Below are 12,925 nucleotides of genomic sequence, written 5' to 3'. Positions count from 1 at the left end.
TATCTGTTGCCTCCAATTGTTTTTCTACCCAGGGTGGTAGCTTGTCTCAAGCAGGAGAAGGTCTCTGCAATTCTGATTGTTCCACTTTGGCTACACAGAATATGGTATGCAGACATAGTTCAGATGTCCAGGAAGGTTCCGTGGTGACTTCCTCAGAGACCGGATCCTTTTAATCAAGGTCTGTTTTTTTTTCATCAAGATCTTTATTCTCTCAACTTAACTGCATGGAGATTGAATGGTTGTTTCTCTCTCAGAGATGGTTTTCTAACTCTATCATAGATATGCTAATTCAGGCACGCAAGCCAGTTACTAGACTTATTTACCACAAGGTTTGGAAGATCTATCTCTCTAGGTGTTTAGCTCAAGGTTATTCATGACATTCTGTTAGAATTCCGCAGATTTTGCAGTTTCTCCAGGAAGGCCTGAACAAGGATATATCTGCTAGTTTGAGCAAGGGTCAGATTTAAGCACTCTGTTCTTTTGCATAGAAAGTTAGCTTGGTTGCCATATAAATTCCTTTCTTTTTTGGTAGTGAGAGTCCACAAACCCGCCTGAGTATAAGGTTTTGTTTGTGGCGGCAGTCCATTTTTGCACCTCATTTCCCAACTATCTTTCTTACTTTCTTCCTATCCTTGGCTATATGTACTACTGGGAGGTAAGGGGAAGTAGGAGGGAACAAAAAAAAAAAAACAATAAATTGTTGAATTTGAAGCGCACCTCTATCATTGCCCACTCCTAGACGAGGCAAAGAACTACTGGGAGGGAAGAAGAAGTAGGAGGGATTTTTAAGCTCTGGTGTAGGATGTCTTTGCCTCCTTCTGGTGGCCAGGTGATGTAATCCCAAGAGTAAGGATCATGGACTTTAACTATCAAGAAAAAATAAAATTTATCAGGTAAGAATAAATTTATTTTTTCATCTACTTGACTGCAAAGGGCTCCAATGCACTTATATATATGTCTAAATATGTGTGTATATGTAATATTGTGTTTATATGTGTGTATATATATTTCTGTAAATACATATATACACATATAAATACATCTGTACACATATATAAACATATACAAGGAATAAGCCAATTTAATGCTATCATACCCTGGGATAGAGGCCTCTAAAAAGGGTTAATTACCAACTGACTTTTATTATTCACAGAGGGACTTCAACTTTATTTTATTGTTGTTACATATGATTTGTATATTTAATTTTTGATGCTAATAATTTTTCTGAATGTTGATAAACTCATTATAATTGTATCTGCTGTCTGTCTGTATCTCTGGGTTAGCCCTTTTATTCTTAGTTATGATAATTTTGGTATCCCATTGTGCTGGGCTAAGAGTTACTTTATTTCTTTTATAATGGGATAAATATATATATATATATATATATATATATATATATATATATATATATATATATATATATATATATATACATATTTAGACAGGTATATGTATGTAACTCTATATTAAATATATATTTGTTTTTCTAACAACTGAGACCTCATATCAAAATCCAAACTTCTGGATATTTTTTTTTTTTTTTTTAAATAAAATGATAAAAAAATTTAAAAAATTCCCCAGCTTGTCCCAATCTTCTCCGTCTGTCTTTGGTTTGTTTTTTTGTTTTCTAAAATGCAAGTAATTGTCTATATATTTTTAAAAGAACAAATATGTACCTGTACTATGTTTCTAAAGGTATATGTATGTATGTATACAAAAGTATTAAAAATGATTTAAAACTAACTTTATAAGCTGCAAGATGACATGTATATTGTGTCTAAAATCATTTGGACTCTAAATGATATTTTAGTTTTGTTTACATTCCACTTACATTCCACATACTCTCCAAGCTGTTCCATTTTAAATAAATATTGCAAACATTCCAAAATCCAAACCTTTTCTGGTCCCAAGCAGTATATACACTCAAAAATCATACAGAGAAGCATGTTTATTATTACTATTGCTTATTAGTAAATTACCTTTGGAGTGCCCTCTGTTGATTAGGTCAGCTACTACTTGAAATCTTGAACTCTTGGAGCCTATGTGGTTCACCAACCCATTTATCATTGGAGTCTGCAGCCTATACACAGATTGTCTCAATCTCACACTCCCTTATTGAAGCCTACATGCAGAAGATATACTTTCTCACAAATAAAAGTAACTGGTAAATGGGAATGCAAAAAAATAATTCACTTCCACAGCATAGAATAACATTTCAACGGCATTGAAAATATATCACGTGCAATTTTGTTTTGCTATATTTTATAATACGCATGATTTGGTTGCAAATTTCATATATACTGAATGTAATGCTCTTTAAAGATACTGTGAACATTATGGGGTCCACTTGTCAAGAAGGTACTGAAAACGAAAATACTAAAATTCAAGGTTTTATAAATGTTGAGCTAAAGTCTAAACTTGTTATAAAAATGGTCTGTGATAATTATTTGTATTGTTTTAGATAGGAAATTAAACACTAAATTAAATTCCCTACTATTGAAAGATTATTTAAGAATAGTATATTAATTATTCCTGATTTTCCTGTAATTTACCACTTTAGATTGTATATTTTCCTTGAGAGTGGCTGGAGTGTGTTATGCATACTTAATTGTGCTACAGTTATCATAAACCTGGTTAATGCTACATATTGAATGCTTAGATACAGTACAGTAACATATTTACTCCTGGCTTCTGATTGGCCCTAGGAAAGGAGACCAGGTAAATATATTCTAGTGGCTTTTCAAGATTTTGTTCCTTGAGTGATCAAACAAATTGAAAATCTGCAATCAAAGCTAGCTAATTGAGAGTTTGACATGCACACAGAAAGTTTATGTTTATATGGTGTTTAATTGCTAATGTACAATTTGCATATACGTGTGTTGATAAATTTTGGCTTTTTTTTTTTAAGAATATCTGTTTGCTCCAATTAAAACCAAATGTGCTCTCATTTTCATAGAAACCTTAAAATGAGGCATGTTTAGTCTCTACAAATCAAGAAGCTTTCAGTGGACATACATATAAATTATATAGGTCCTAATTTAATTATTGTGTATGTGATATTTATATGTTTATACTAACACATATTCTCATTTGTTTTCTTCCAGACCTTTATAGTATTGAATAGAGGGAAGGCAATCTTCCGCTTCAGTGCCACACCTGCCTTGTATATTTTAACTCCTTTCAACCCCGTAAGAAAAGTAGCGATAAAGATTTTGGTACATGCATATCCTTTACTCAGATTAAAGTGAATGTTTAATGTGTGTTACTGAAAAAAAAAACCTGTCCTTGAGGTGTTTGATATAATCTATTTGGCCTGATAACATGTAAAAATAAGTGTTTCAGACTTTCCTTATACTGAAATCACTACAGGTATTTATTTACAATAGAAAGTGTAATATTTAAAACACTATTTGCATGTTTTTTGGCATCCAAGATCAACAGATTACATGAGATGCAAATGTTTCTATTTCCTGTGTTTTTTCCAGGTGCATAACACGCATATGTATGAAGTTATTTGTTAGAAACATAAAAATGTGCATGGCCTATTAACCATTTGGCTGTTAGCTTCATTGTATTTTCCATTAGTCTTATCATTTTTAAATGTATTGGACATATATTTAATAAAATATAACCAGAGGTCTAAACAGCTTAAAGGGTCTTAAACCCAATTTTTTTCTTTCATGATTCAGATAGAGCATGCAATTTTAAGCAACTTTCTTAATTATCCTCCTATTATAATTTTTTATTCGTTCTCTTGCTATCTTTATTTAAAAAATTGCATGCTCTATCTGAAGCATGTCAAATGTGCAAAGATTTTTGCAAATAGAACGTAATGTATTAATTTTAATTGGAAAGAGTTAAAGCTTAAATCTACTCTTACTGCAAACATATGTACCTAAGACAATTCACGTACAGGTTTTCACTAGTCCATTTTTATTGATCATCGTTCATTGATGTAAGCATGGCTTTTCATGGAGTTTTCAAATTTGAGAATTGTTCCAATCCATTTGAAAACCATTAGAACATGTAGTTATTATGTGGTTTGTACAATGATGTTGCACTGTGTTATTACTCATAATCTGTTCCAATCCAGCAAAAAATATTTCATGCAGATTTTGGAAGAATGTTTTTAGCTTTTTGAAATTTAATTTCAAACTGTTTTAAGTGGGGGGTTTTCTGTCTGTTTGCATGGTATTTTCAGTTTTTTTGGCCTAGGTTCAGTAAAACCTGTTTGTAAAACTTATATAGAGTTCCTCAAGTATCCTCAAAAAAGTACACTTTTATATATGCGCAAAAGGAAAATTTGAAAAAGAAAAAAACTGAGAGAAGCGTAAAATGAAATGCTTCATAAAAGGCTACACAAAGAATTACACATTGTCATGCATAATACACTCATGATGAAGCAAGTGTTAAGCTGGGTTTGTGTATGCAGGATTTGGGGGTTAATTTGGTGTCCCTTTATGTCCATTGTAGAGATAAAGGTTTCATGGAACCAAAAGATGTGTGCTATTAACCCCTTCATTCCCATTATTGTGACGGTTGGGTGGAAAGGCTTAATCTTCCCACACATGGTTGGCAAACACGCCCTAAAATGCCCATTGTCAGTCCCTCATCCTTGTTTCTGAAGTTTCTTTTCTAACATTGAAGGGACATTCCAGCCAAAATTAGAATCCACAGGGATGCATTTCAGTTTTGAATAGAAGCATTTTTGTAATATACATTTATTGGCAAAAATGCTTCTAATAAAAGCCATAGTTGTTTCAAAAGTGTATTTAAGTATGCACCAAGCACCAGAACATGACATGATAGAAGCCCCATTGGTGCTCTGAGAAGCTTAAGTATTTAAAATGCTGGTCCACAGAGAATATCTAGCTATGCTTCACATGCATGAGCAAAGTAAAATGTTAACATTAAAACAGTGATTTCTTCTACAAGATACGACGAGTCCACGGATTTGATCCATGGACTCGTCGTATCGTAGAAGAAATCAATTTATCAGGTAAGCATAAATTTCCTCTTTTTTTAATTGCTAAGGAATACGACGTGTGTGAGATTCCATGTACTGGGCACTTAAAGGCATATAAAACAGTGCTCCTTTAGTAAACAAAAACAATTAAAATAGAATATATATATATATATATATTAAATCAAAGTAAACATAAAAAAAGGGTATGTTGAAAACAGCAAACAACTTACTTGTTTCCTTGCAAAATGTGCACTTAGAAATTCTCAGTGTAGCCACTGTGAGATGAGGAAACTGAAAATTTGACAACTTAAATTGCATTCTGTTCTTTTCTGAGCATGGGCAATAAACTGACTTCCTGTTATTGTTCAATGAATGCTAGAAAACGCCAGCTCAAGTTACTCTGATAGATTTATAACATCAAGCTATAAATGCCTTCCTGTAGAGATCACAACCCACTTGTGGGGTCATAACAGGAAGTAACAAACCCTGCACAAATGAAGTTAAAAAAGAAAAGAAATAAAATGTAAAATCCTTGTAATGAATAATACATATTGCAGTGTGTTCTATTAAATATAACTCACTGCTAAGTGCTTTTTTATTACAACAATGAAACAGACTGTTTTATATCCCTTTGTTTATAGATGTTAATGACAGGAACACCTATTTATGAATCTATACAAACTATAGGCAAAGCGGTGCTCAATGCATTTTGAACATGATCTCACCCTCACAACAAATTCCCTTGGTAAACTCTTGAGCATCTATGAATCTAGCTCAATATATTTATACCTGTTCAGTTCACAGGATATAGGACAATATAGAAGTAGTATTTAGTTATATCACAATGTTTTAAATGTTCAGATGTTTTAAAATGTAAATGATAAACTTACTTAAAATTATATGAAGTTGCAGATGTCATTAACTGATATTTCTTAAGAGAGAAAAAATACTGCATTTAAACGCATTACAAAGTCATCATTGATAAATAATAATTTAGATATCATGTTTTACTTTTTTTCTTTGAATCTTTTTTTCTTTATATCTCTGTGGAAAAAAACTTAAACCCCCCCCCACTTTCTTATATATTTTTATATTGTTTTAAGTATATTTTCCTGTAATATATACAATTTGAGGGCTATTACCAATTCAAACGTTGCTTCTAACAGATTTGATAAGCTTAGAAAATAAGTAAAGTATAATAATAAGTATATGATTTGAATATGTCTTTATCTTCTTGACCACAAAATATTTATCCAAAAATGTATTGTAATAGTCTATAGGGGACCACAATGTAATTACCTTCTTCAGTGTGTAAAAAGTAGTTAGGCAACCCAATTTAAAGGGACAGTCTAAACCAAAATAAACTTTCATGATTCGGATAGAGCATGTAATTTTAAACAATTTTCCAATTTACTTTTATCACCAATTTTGCTTTGTTCTCTTGGTATTCTTAGTTGAAAGCTTAACCTAAGAGGTTCATATGCTAATTTCTTAGACCTTGAAGGCCACCTCTTTTCAGAATGCATTTTAACAGTTTTTCACCACTAGAGGGTGTTAGTTCACGTATTTCATATAGCTAACACTGTGCTCGTGCATGTGAAGTTATCTGGGAGCAGGCACTGATTGGCTAGACTGCAAGTCTGCCAAAAGAACTGAAATAAAGGGGCAGTTTGCTGAGGCTTAGATACAAGATAATAACAGAAGTTACAAGTATATTATTATAACTGTGTTGGTTATGCAAAACTGGGGAATGGGTAATAAAGGGATTATCTATCTTTTAAAACAATAAAAATTCTGGTGTAGACTGTCCCTTTAAAGTAATGGCAAAACAAGTAATATTTTTAGGTTATATAATATATTTAACCTTTTCCCTACTTACAGCAGGTCTCTGGTTTCCCTAATTCCCTCAGACCCTCATCATCAAGTATTTATTGCCCTAGTGGAACATCTTTTTCTTGCAGGTGCCATAACACCTACCCCAGCAAGAATAGAGTTTAAGATTTTGTAGAGTTCTGAATGAGTCCAAATCCTATGGGTGCATAACCGGGAAGAAGTATACAGATGTTTAATACTCCATATAAAATGGTCATTGTATATCTCAGTATTCTTTAAACATATAGCACTCTGGGTTATTCACTTTGTAGGTTTCATGGTCTATAATAAAAATCCAAGCTTCCATTGTATGGATTCCAAACTGAAGGCATTTCTTTTCTTTAAAGATTAAAAGATTGCGTAGGTCTGGCGCTAGTAAATACACCTACATCTCTCTCCAAAAAAAGGTGCCTAGTTGACCTTTGAGTGCAAGAAACAGAAGGGAGTAAGGAGTGAGCGCCAAAGGCAGAGGTGATAAAAACAGTGTACTAGTAATGTAGAATAAATTTATATAATCTAATAGACAAATTGATACACTTTAAACATAATAGTTACTTAGAAACATGGATCCATGTATACACAAAATATATTAAAACAATTTCAAAGAATACAGTATAAAAATTGAAGACTGATTAGATGACAAATGGTAGATTGTTACAACAACAGTGTACCACAGGTCTACAAGCAGGTCTAGTTCTATCCCATTATGGCCAGATATTTTTGTACTAATATCATAGATTTGATGTGTATCTATCTCCATATATGGTCATCTGTCCTAGTTCTTATCATGCACTTAAGCACTTTTCACTTTATAGTGATATATGTTTCTATATGTTTCTATAGTTGTTATATATTCTTATATGTTCCCACATCTTTTATATACGTCAACTACTCTATGTTTATTAACTACCTAAAACTATACGAATTGTTTAGAATTGGATAAATTGCCCATCTCTCAGTAATTGTATTGTACGAACTGCATTTTCCATTATTCTCAATCCCATATTGTCCATTTTATATGTCTAGGCTAATCATCAGTAATCTTCCTTATACGTAAATATGAACAGAACCTTATTCATATTATGGTTCCTATTATGCCATTATCACTCTAGCACAGTAACGGCATATTCACTTAAATTCTAACACTATCTATCAAGAAAACCCAAAAAGAATATAATTGAGGATTGTGTAACAAAAAAAGAGTATATAGGGGCCAAGTTTGACAAACAAATTAGACAATTGAATTCATTTATTTATTTATTTATTCTCAAATTACAATACAGAGTTTTCAATAATAATATGGAAAGTTTTTAATGCATAGAGTCTAATGATTCAACCTGATCGGATGTGCCAATATGCATTATAATGTAAGTCCATATTCCAGCTCCATTCAACCTGATCGGATGTGCCAGCATACATCACAATGTAAGATCCTATCCCTGCCCAAAGTCGATAATATGAGATACGTTTTTCACGACCGTCAAACATCCAACGTAAACATCCGGCACAATCGAAACCGGAAACGGAAATAACGATAACTTGCCGAAACCAGAAGTGACGTCTGTTTACTTTGGTGGCATGACAACTAGCACGGATCGATAATTCACCAACATGATCCGATTATGTGGCCAACAGATAAACCTTTTGAGCAGACCCCCAGAAGCTAAGGAAGTTATCAGTTACAGCAACATATCTAAACACACGCCCTGAAAGAAAGAAAATTATGTATAGATTGCCCACACTAAATCCATAGTTGCCCATACCCATAAAGCACTAAGAAAAATGGGCGGTCCTTAGTAGGAAGAAATTTTGGCGCCCAAACACAGTTACCATATTGGGTATAGACCCCTATAAAGGTAGTATCAACTCACCAGTTTACTAGTCTTGATAAAGGCCTGGTATCAGGCCGAAACGCGTTGACATAACTGGTGAGATTTATTCTGATACTCTAAGCAAGTAATTTACACTATTTGAGTATTGTTTTTTTTCTCCTTTTTTTCCACAGGTTTTAATAAATCATATGGGATTTTAACAAGTCATGGGATTTTAACAAGTCAAGTTTTTTTAAAGTTTTCTATTGTCCTTTCCAATTTTTTCTCCTTTCACTACACCCATCACAGTTTCACTATCACATTTTTTACCTTATTGGTCCACTTTTTTCATTTTTGTAATTTCTCTTGTTAAGTGTATTCAGTCCACGGGTCATCCATTACTTATGGGATTATATCTCCTTCCCAACAGGAAGTTGCAAGAGGATCACCCAAGCAGAGCTGCTATATAGCTCCTCCCCTCACATGTCATATCCAGTCATTCTCTTGCAACTCAACTAGATAGGTCGTTGTGAGAGGTCTGTGGTGTTTTTATACTTAGTTTATTTCTTCAATCAAAAGTTTGTTATTTTAAATGGCACCGGAGTGTGCTGTTTGTTCTCAGGCAGTATTTAGAAGAAGAATCTGCCTGCGTTTTCTATGATCTTAGCAGAAGTAACTAAGATCCACTGGCTGTTCTCGCACATTCTGAGGAGTGGGGTAACTTTCAGAAAGGGAATAGCATGCGGGGAATCCTGCAAACAAGGTATGTGCAGTAAATTATTTTTCTAAGGAATGGAATTGACTAAGAAAATACTGCTGATACCGATGTAATGTAAGTACAGCCTTAAATGCAGCAGCGACTGGTATCAGGCTGATGAATGTATGTACAATAAGTAATTTTCTAAGGAATGGAATTTGACTAAGAAAATACTGTTAATACCGAAGTATTGTATAAGCCTTAACTGCAGTAGAAGCGACTGGTAGCAGGCTTATTAATAACACTATATAACTTTTAAAGTGTATGTTTAAAACGTTTACTGGCATGTTATTCGTTTTTTGTGAGGTACTTTGGTGATAAATCTTTTGGGGCATGAAATTTTCCACATGGCTGTTGTTTATTTCTATATAGAAACGATTAACTGAGGTTTCCCACTGTTGTAATAGGAGTGGGAGGAACCTATTTTAGCGCTTTTTTGCGCAGTAAAAATTCAGTTTCAGTCTTCCTGCTTCTTCCTCCTTGATCCAGGACGTCTCTAGAGAGCTCAGGGGTCTTCAAAAGTCATTTTGAGGGAGGTAATCAGTCACAGCAGACCTGTGACAGTGTGTTTGACTGTGATAAAAAACGTTAATTGTTAAATTGATTATCCGTTTTTGGGTATTAAGGGGTTAATCATCCATTTGCTAGTGGGTGCAATACTTTTCTAACTTAATACATTTACTGTGAAAATTTGGTTGCTATAACTGATTTGGTTCATTGTTATTTCAACTGTGACGTTTTTGTTTGTGCTTCTTAAAGGCGCAGTAGCGTTTTTTATATTGCTTGTAAATTTACTTGAAAGGTATTTCCAACCTTGCTAGTCTCATTGCGAGTCTGTTTAAACATGTCTGACACAGAAGAATCTGTTTGTTCACTATGTTTGAAGGCCAATGTGGAGCCCCACAGAAATATGTGTACTAGATGTATTGATGTCACTTTGAATAAAAGTCAATCTATATCTGTAAAGAAATTATCACCAGACAACGAGGGGGAAGTTATGCCGACTAACTCTCCTCATGTGTCAGTACCTTCGCCTCCTGCTCAGGGGGCGCGTGATATTGTGGCGCCAAGTGCATCAGAGAGGCCCATACAAATCACTTTGCAAGACATGGCTACTGTTATGACAGAGGTATTATCTAAATTGCCTGAATTAAGAGGCAAGCGCGATAGCTCTGGGTTAAGGACAGAGCGCGCTGATGATGTGAGAGCCATGTCTGATACTGCGTCACAATTTGCAGAACATGAGGACGGAGAGCTTCATTCTGTGGGTGACGGATCTGATCCGGGGAGACCGGATTCAGAGATTTCTAATTTTAAATTTAAGCTTGAGAACCTCCGCGTATTGCTAGGGGAGGTATTGGCGGCTCTGAATGATTGTAACACGGTTGCAATTCCAGAGAAAGTATGTAGGTTGGATAGATACTTTGCGGTACCGGTGTGTACTGACGTTTTTCCTATACCTAAAAGGCTTACAGAAATTATTAGCAAGGAGTGGGATAGACCCGGTGTGCCCTTTTCCCCACCTCCGATGTTTAGAAAAATGTTCCCGATAGACGCCACCACATGAGACTTATGGCAGACGGTCCCTAAGGGGGAGGGAGCAGTTTCTACTTTAGCTAAGCGTACCACTATCCCGGTGGAGGATAGTTGTGCTTTTTCGGATCCAATGGATAAAAAATTAGGTTACCTTAAGAAAATGTTTGTTCAACAAGGTTTTATCTTACAGCCCCTGGCATGCATTGCGCCTGTCACTGCGGCTGCGGCATTCTGGTTTGAGTCTCTGGAAGAGGCCATTCGCACAGCTCCATTGGATGAGATTATGGCCAAGCTTAAAGCACTTAAGCTAGATAATGCATTTGTTTCTAATGCCGTTGTACATTTAACCAAACTAACGGCTAAGAATTCTGGATTCGCCATCCAGGCGCGCAGAGCGCTATGGCTTAAATCCTGGTCAGCTGACGTGACTTCTAAATCTAAATTGCTTAATATTCCTTTCAAAGGGCAGACCTTATTCGGGCCCGGCTTGAAAGAAATTATTGCTGACATTACTGGGGGTAAGGGTCATACTCTTCCTCAGGACAGGGCCAAGTCAAAGGCCAAACAGTCTAATTTTCGTTCCTTTCGTAATTTCAAGGCAGGAGCAGCATCAAGTTCCTCCGCTCCAAAACAGGAAGGACCTGTTGCTCATTACAGACAGGGCTGGAAAACTAACCAGTCCTGGAACAAGGGCAAGCAGGCCAGAAAGCCTTCTTCTGCCCCTAAGACAGCATGAAGAGAGGGCCCCCTATCCGGAAACGGATCTAGTGGGGGGCAGACTATCTCTCTTCGCCCAGGCTTGGGCAAGAGATGTCCAGGATCCCTGGGCGTTGGAGATCATATCTCAGGGATATCTTCTGGACTTCAAAGCATCTCCTCCACAAGGGAGATTTCATCTTTCAAGGTTATCAGCAAACCAAATAAAGAAATAGGCATTTCTACGCTGTGTGCAAGACCTCTTAGTATTGGGGGTGATCCACCCAGTTCCGCGGACGGAACAAGGGCAAGGGTTTTACTCGAATCTGTTTGTGGTTCCCAAGAAAGAGGGAACCTTCAGACCAATCTTGGACCTAAAAATCTTAAACAAATTCCTAAGAGTTTCACCATTCAAAATGGAAACTATTCGAACCATCCTACCCATGATCCAAGAGGGTCAATACATGACCACGGTAGACTTAAAGGATGCCTACCTTCATATACCGATTCACAAAGATCATTATCGGTACCTAAGATTTGCCTTTCTAGACAGGCATTACCAGTTTGTAGCTCTTTCCTTCGGGTTGGCTACGGCCCCGAGAATCTTTTCCAAAGGTTCTGGGCTCACTTCTGGCGGTTCTAAGGCCGCGAGGCATAGCGGTGGCTCCGTATCTAGACGACATCCTGATACAGGCGTCAAGCTTTCAAATGGCCAAGTCTCATACAGAGATAGTTCTGGCATTTCTGAGGTCGCATGGGTGAAAAGTGAACGTGGAAAAGAGTTCTCTATCACCACTCACAAGGGTCTCCTTTCTAGGGACTCTGATAGATTCTGTAGAGATGAAAATTTACCTGACGGAGTCCAGGTTATCAAAGCTTCTAAATGCTTGCCGTGCCCTTCATTCCGTTCCACACCCGTCAGTGGCTCAGTGCATGGAAGTAATCGGCTTAATGGTAGCGGCAATGGACATAGTGCCATTTGCGCGCCTGCATCTCAGACCGCTGCAATTATGCATGCTAAATCAGTGGAATGGGGATTATTCAGATTTGTCCCCTCTGCTAAATCTGGACCAAGAGACCAGAGATTCTCTTCTCTGGTGGCTTTCTCGGGTCCATCTGTCCAAGGGGATAACCTTTCGCAGGCCAGATTGGACGATTGTAACAACAGATGCCAGCCTTCTAGGTTGGGGCGCAGTCTGGAACTCCCTGAAGGCTCAGGGATTATGGACTCAGGAGGAGAAACTCCTCCCAATAAATATTCTGGAGTTGAGAGCAATACTCAATGCT

At 36.0% G+C, this 12,925-nt stretch overlaps 1 protein-coding gene across 1 annotated transcript in view; it reads left to right on the top strand.

Annotated features, from left to right (window-relative positions):
* Nucleotides 1–12,925, top strand: part of LOC128645401 (sodium channel protein type 2 subunit alpha-like) — a 584,077-nt gene that overhangs the window by 121,596 nt on the left and 449,556 nt on the right. Inside the window, exon 3 of the mRNA XM_053698390.1 lies at nt 3,105–3,223. Within this exon, the coding sequence (XP_053554365.1) occupies nt 3,105–3,223 (119 nt within the window). The remainder of the gene's footprint in view (nt 1–3,104; nt 3,224–12,925) is intronic.

This window comes from Bombina bombina, chromosome 1 (genome assembly GCF_027579735.1).
Source record: "Bombina bombina isolate aBomBom1 chromosome 1, aBomBom1.pri, whole genome shotgun sequence".
NCBI lineage: Eukaryota > Metazoa > Chordata > Amphibia > Anura > Bombinatoridae > Bombina > Bombina bombina.
The sequence above is the reverse complement of the archived record's forward strand: the minus strand, read 5'-3'. Positions and strand labels throughout refer to the sequence as shown.